Genomic DNA, 7,113 nt, shown 5'->3' with positions numbered 1-7,113 from the left:
AAGTGCACCCACCTCCCGCCAACAGGGCTTCTGAATCAAGTGCACCCACCTCCCGCCAACAGGGGTTTTGAATCAAGTGCACCCACCTCTCGCCAACGGGGCTTCTGAATCAAGTGCACCCACCTCTCGCCAACAGGGCTTCTGAATCAAGTGCACCCACCTCTCGCCAACGGGGCTTCTGAATCAAGTGCACCCACCTCCAACAACGTGAGACTAATAAAACAAAAAATAGGAGCGAAAGCCTTTCGTTGGCATTTCTACAGAAATGTTTGGTGATCTGCTAGGAATGCCTTGAAGATCGACTAGTCTATTGCAATCAACCGGTTGGTGACCACTGGTCTAAGGAATTGACCAGTAGGGATATTGCATTTTTAGAGGTTTAGGATGTTTACTATCATAGGAGCGTGTTCCTACAGAGAAGTTAGCGAAAAATTGACGTTTCAAGCGTATCGCCGTCGCCTTTAAAAAAAGATATATATACAAAAATTGGTGAGGTCCAGGGAATTGACAGAGGAAGTGTAATGCTCTTCTGTAAATGATAAATGGAGATTAGTGGAGTTGGTACACAACACATCTACTCAAGTTGTCCTCTGCGCCCCTCCAGACCACCAGAATCTCATCACTCTATCGGAGCCACAGGGCCATAATTAGTGGCGATGGAACAGCTTCTATCCCCAAGTCAAAACACTGCTAAATAGATAACAACTTGGCTACACAGACGGAGTTGACCCTTGTATTTTATTTGTCTCTACACACTCATGCATACTGATACTCCAATACACACACACTTGCTTTCATTCAGCCACGAGCATTATTGTGGTCGGGCACCGATGTTGAGCGATTAGGCCTGGCTCTGTCGGCATTCCAATTTATTCCCAAAGGTGTTCGATGGGGTTGAGGTCAGGGCTCTGTGCAGGCCAGTCAAGTTCTTCCACACATGGGTTTCCATGGCTGCTCGGCCATGGAAACCCATTTTCATGAAGCTCCCGACGAACAGTTCTTGTGCTGATGTTGCTTTCAGAGGCAGTTTGGAACCAAGGACACGATTTTTACTGAGCTCTAAAGTAAAGCCATTATGCGAGCCAGGCCTAATCGCCCAACATCGGTGCCCAACCACACTAATGCTCTTGTGGCTGAATGGAAGCAAGTCCCCCACAGCAATGTTCCACCATCTAGTGGAAAGCCTTCCCAGAAGAGTGGAGGCTGTTATAGCAGCAAAGGAGGGACCAACTCCATATTAATGATTTTGGAGTGAGATGTTCGACGAGCAGGAGTCCACATACGGTTGGTCATGTAGTGTAACTAGGTGGGGACAACCACATCTCTCACCCTGGTGAAATAAATGTTAAAGCCATCATTCCTTCCCATCCAGGTGTCCCTGCCGTCAGAGCAGCCCCCTGGCTCCTCTCAGACCCAGCCTGTCAACGGCCCCAAACCCCCACACAGCTCTGGCATCAATGTCAACGCACCACCATTCCAGTCCATGCAGACAGTAAGGTCACACACTTTCCTATACTTGTAGGGTAACTTGGAGACACTCACACACAATGGCTCACATGTCACCTTTTCTGAGACCAGGACGCTACTTTTTTGTTAGTCTTTTTTTGGGGGGGGGGGGGGGGGATTTTACACCCAAAACCATTCTGTGATGATATTAGGAAAAGAAGCTAGGTCTGACACCCTATGTTAACATTACTGAACTAAGAAGAGAAGAGCATTGGTTTGATTTGAGCCGTGCATACGCAGTACACCACTGAGGCTAAGCTTCCTGCCATCCAGGACCTACAGTTGAAGTCGGAAGTTTACATACACTTAGGTTGGAGTCATTAAAACTCGTTTTTCAACCACTCCACACATTTCTTGTTAACACACTATAGTTCTGGCAAGTCGGTTAGGACATCTACTTTGTGCGTGACACAAGTAATTTTCCAACAATTGTTTACAGACAGATTGTTTCACACAATTTCACTGTATCACAATTCCAGTGGGTCAGCATGGATAATTCCAGAAAATTATGTCATGGCTTTAGATGCTTCTGATAGGCGAATTGACATCATTTGAGTCAATTGGAGGTGTTCCTGTGGATGTATTTCAAGGCCTACCTTCAAACTCGTACCTCTTTGCTTGACATCATGGGAAAATCAAAAGAAATCAGCCAAGACCTCAGAAAAAAAAATGTAGACCTCCAAGTCTGGTTCATCCTTGGGAGCAATTTCCAAACACCTGAAGGTACCACGTTCATCTGTACAAACAATAGTACGCAAGTATAAACACCATGGGACCACGCAGCCATCATACCGCTCAGGAAGGAGACGCGTTCTGTCTCCTTGAGATGAATGTACTTTGGTGCGAAAAGTGCAAATCAATCCCAGAACAACAGCAAAGGACCTTGTGAAGATGCTGGAGGAAACGGGTACAAAAGTATATATCCACAGTAAAAGGAGTCCTATATCGACATAACCTGAAAGGCTGCTCAGCAAGGAAGAAGCCACTGCTCCAAAACCGCCATAAAAAAGCCAGACTGCGGTTTGCAACTGCACATGGGGTCAAAGATCATACTTTTTGGAGAAATGTCCTCTGGTCTGATGAAACAAAAATAGAACTGTTTGGACATAATGACCATCGTTATGTTAGAAGGAAAAAGGGCGAGGTTTGCAAGCCGAAGAATACTATCCCAACCGTGAAGCACGGGGGCGGCAGCATCATGTTGTGGGGGTGCTTTGCTGCAGGAGGGACCGGTGCACTTCACAAAATAGATTGGATCATGAGGTAGGAAAATTATGTGGATATATTGAAGCAACATCTCAAGACATCAGTCAGGAAGTTAAAGCTTCGTCACATATGGACAATGACCCCAAGCATACTTCCAAAGTTGTGGAAAAATAGCTTAAGGACAACAAAGTCAAGGTATTGGAGTGGCCATCACAAAGCCCTGACCCCAATCCTATAGAAAATTTGTGGGCAGAACTGAAAAAGCGTGTGTGAGCAAGGAGGCCTACAAACCTGACTCAGTTACACCAGCTCTGTCAGGAGGAATGAGCCAAAATTCACCCTTGTGGAAGGCTACCTGAAAAATTTGACCCAAGTTAAACAATTTAAAGGTGATGCTACCAAATACTAATTGAGTGATGTAAACTACTGACCCACTGGGAATGTGATGAAATAAATGAAAGCTGAAATAAGTAATTCTCTCTACTATTATTCCGACAATTCACATTCCTAAAATAAAGTGGTGATCCTAACTGACCTCAGACAGGGAATTTTTACTAGGATTACATGTCAGGAATTGTGAAACTGAGTTTAAATGTATTTGGCTAAGGTATATGTAAACTTCTGACTTCAACTGTATATAATAGGTGGTGTCAGAGGAAAGCCCATAAAATTGTCAGAGACTCCAGTCACCCAAGTCATAGACTGTTCTCTCTGCTACTACCCGGCAAGCGGTACCGGAGCGCCAAGTCTAGGTCCAAAAGGCTCCTTAACAGCTTCTACCCCCCCAAGCCATAAGACTGCTGAACAATTAATCAAATGGCCACCCGGACAATTTACATTGACCCCTCCCTCCATTTGTTTTGTACACTGCTGCTACTCGCTGTTTATTATCTATGCATAGTCACTTCACCCCTGCCTACATGTACAAATTACCTCAACTAACCTGTACCCCCACACACTGACTAGGTACCGGTGCCCCCTGTATATAGCCTCGTTATTGTTATTTTGTTACTTTTTTTATATATATTTTTTAACTTTAGTTTATTTGGTAAATATTTTCTTAACCAACAGTGCAGTTCAAGAAGAGTTAAGGGCTTGTAAGTAAGAATTTCACGGTTTACTTGTATTCGGCGCATGTGACAAAGTTTGATTTGACTAGCTACACTTGGACAAGGTTGAGTAGTAACAGATTACGTTCCTTAGTTTAAGTGGCAGGGATACTATTGGCCTGAAACATGTCGGGATTGTAGCTTTAACTCTTGACTGAGTCTGACCTTTTCTCAGATTCTCTTCAGGAAGTACCTATTGTTCCTGGTTGAACCACAGTACTCACTAGGCTGCCTTATTCCCCTCAGGTATTCAACCTCAACGCCCCTGTCCCGCCAGCCAATGAGACGGAAGCCTTGACCCAGGCCAGCCAATACCCAAACAGCTACAGCCAACAGGGCTTCAGCAGCCAATCACAGCAGCTCCCTGTGGAGCAGACGGAGATGCAGACGGAGCAGCTGCAGTCTGGTGAGTTAGCAGGGTTGGAGCAGTTTTTGGCTCTTTTCCCACTACCAAGTAAAACCAAGTGGACCATACCTCACTGGCCTGGTTATACATACACCATTGTGCTACTGTAACCATCCTGGAAGGACAATGTGAACAGGTTGAACAGCACGATCAATGATATTTCATGGCTGGTCTTAAAATTGCCATTTTCTTCCCTGTAGTGGTTGGTGCCTTCCACTCCCAGGACCTATCCCTGCCCAGCCAGGACTTGTCCCTGCCCAGCCAGGACTTATCCCAGGGGCAGCAGCTCAGCCAGCAGGGTCCAGGGTTTGGCCCTGGGGTCAGTCGCCAGGCCCAGTCCTTCTACAACAGCAGAGGCATGACCCGCGGAGGACCACGTAATGCCCGTGGCCTGGCCAACGGATACAGAGGTTCAGTATCTGTCCTTTACTGTCACTGTTAACTACAGCATCTTCAATATACTACAGCTTTCTGTTCGCTTATAGGTCTTGAATAGAGTTGATGGTATTGTGTTTGAGAAGTGAGAGACTTTTTAAAATATCTATATTTTTTAAATTAATTTAAATGGCAGTGCATCTAACTTGAGTGTAACCATCCATTCCAGGTTATGACAGTTACCGGCCTCCCTTCACCAACACTCCTAACTCTGGATACCAACAGGCCCAGTTCAACACACCTCGGGACTACTCCAACGGTGGCAACTACCAACGGGGGGTAAATAACTTTTGACTTTATCACTCACACGGGTTTGGCGGAAGGCTTGGGATGGATGTTGAGCTAACGTGCTCAGGACCAGTTTCCCAGACACAGATTAAGCTCTGGACTAAAAAGCACTTTCAATTGGGGGAAGATTATTTTTTTTTTGTAGTCCAAGACTAGACTTAATCTGTGTCTGGGAAGTTGGCCCTCAAAGTTGTCCTTCCCTTTGCCATAAGGCATCTTGGATGGTCGCGTATGTTCTGTTTGGCATCTATAAGAGCAGGGGGTGGCAGGTTGCCTAGCGTTTACGAGCGGTGGGCCGGTTTACGAGCGGTGGGCCGGTATCCCAGAGCGGACTGGTTTTGTGTTCCTTCTCCTTGCCATATTACTGAACAGTCTCATTGTATTTGTTAGGAATCTATATAGGAGTACTCTCTAAGAACTGTCAATAATGTTTTGTCCCTCTCCCCCCCCGCCCCGCCAGGAAGGATATAATCAGAACTACAAACGTGGAGCGGGTCAGGGACCCAGAGGTGTGTCTCGAGGAGGCAATGCCCAGGCCATGAAGTCCTGATTGGGCCTGTTTGACTGACTCTGACTGCTGGTTCCAATTAACTCCTTGTCCTTGGCCCTGGCCCTAACATTTCAATGTTTTCAGATCTAAGGCGACCACTCACACACACACCACACACACACACACACACACACACACACACACACACACACACACACACACACACACACACACACACACACACACACACACACACACACACACCGTACTGAATGTTGATCTGCTGTTTGTTCAGCGACCACCTGGACGTGACATTTTGGTGCGATTCTACGTGTAAAATCTGTGTCAGTCGGCACTCTGTTCAGAGGTGTTAAGACCTCTCAGCTGGAAAAAGCTACTGGTCTGAGCCTTAAAACGTCAACCAGGTGTAGTGTAGACTGAGGTCTCTTTTCTTTGTCCTGAGTGGGACTAGGATGCAACAATCACATGTGCAGTTTCCACCATGTTGCGTTTTACAGATCTGTAAAAACATTTAAGGGTCCAAGGTGGTGTGTGGGGGGTGGGGGGGGGGTGGTAAGGAGCGATATTTGGATTTCAGGTTTTACTGGAGCGACAACATGCCATGCCACACTTATTCAAGATATCCAGAATGCAGTTTGCCCCCACCTCACTTTTTATTTGTCATGTGGTGTTCCTCATCAGTTTTTTGTCTTCTGGCTTTTGGATCAAAGTCATGCCTGCTTTGACATTTAATTTAAAAAATTTAAAAAAGATTTGTTTAAAAATGAGTCTGAATATACAAGCTGTAAATCAGGGTTGAAGCAAACCTGTTTTGAAACAAATATTCCTGTAAACTTGAAAGATTTCATTTTTATGAAATAACACACATACTCTATCACTCTTGTTCCGAGTCCCCAGGAGTACTTTTCTGTTCTCTTGCCCAGTCCCCCCTCCCCTTTTTCTTTCCCCCTCATAATGTGATTTTGGATTCTAAAAAAAAAGCCTTTTTTAAATTGTTTTTAAAAGAATCTCTCTGTTTGTGAATTGATTGTTGCATCAGAGTTTCAATAAAGATGATGTTACCTTGTCCTTGGTCTGTGGTCGTTGCTCATCACTGTCAAACGTCCAGTATCTTCTATTGCTGAGGGATTCAGGAGCAGCAAGGATCGAACGAGATGGTTTCCTTGTTGAACTGTCTCCATAGAAAACTGATTGCAGCAGATGGATGACTTGGGAGTTAAACAGCAGATGGATGACTTGGGAGTTAAACAGCAGATGGATGACTTGGGAGTTAAACAGCAGATGTCTTTATGGAGGATGTGGATTACTAGAACATGTCACTGTAGGTTTGTCTCCAATACACACGATTTTACTATCAATACAAATTCTGTCGTGTGTGTAAATATATATTTCACATTGATGTTGGGTGACATGTAACAATGTGAAATATATGTACACACACACATTCATTTATATATATATATATATATATATATACATACACACACACACAGAGCGAGCTCTGGAAACACTGGGTAAAATGAACATTTTTGTTTTATTCTATAAACTACTGGCAACATTTCTCCCAAAATCCAAATATAAATAGTCATTTAGAGCATTTATTTTCAGAAAATGACAACTGGTCAAAATAACAAAAAAKATGTAGTTCAGAA

General features: G+C 44.5%; 1 protein-coding gene across 1 annotated transcript in view; it reads left to right on the top strand.

Moving 5' to 3' along the window:
- LOC112074522 (caprin-1) overlaps positions 1-5,630 on the top strand; it is a gene marked incomplete at its 5' end in the record, with an annotated part of 27,946 nt that extends 22,316 nt beyond the window's left edge. The window contains 5 exons of the mRNA XM_070440573.1: positions 1,352-1,492; positions 4,068-4,227; positions 4,428-4,637; positions 4,832-4,941; positions 5,411-5,630. Of these exons, the coding sequence (XP_070296674.1) occupies positions 1,352-1,492; positions 4,068-4,227; positions 4,428-4,637; positions 4,832-4,941; positions 5,411-5,500 (711 nt within the window). The remainder of the gene's footprint in view (positions 1-1,351; positions 1,493-4,067; positions 4,228-4,427; positions 4,638-4,831; positions 4,942-5,410) is intronic.
- Positions 5,631-7,113: the final 1,483 nt, after the last annotated feature.

The sequence above is a fragment of the Salvelinus sp. IW2-2015 genome, unplaced genomic scaffold (genome assembly GCF_002910315.2).
Source record: "Salvelinus sp. IW2-2015 unplaced genomic scaffold, ASM291031v2 Un_scaffold2670, whole genome shotgun sequence".
NCBI lineage: Eukaryota > Metazoa > Chordata > Actinopteri > Salmoniformes > Salmonidae > Salvelinus > Salvelinus sp. IW2-2015.
The sequence above is the reverse complement of the archived record's forward strand: the minus strand, read 5'-3'. Positions and strand labels throughout refer to the sequence as shown.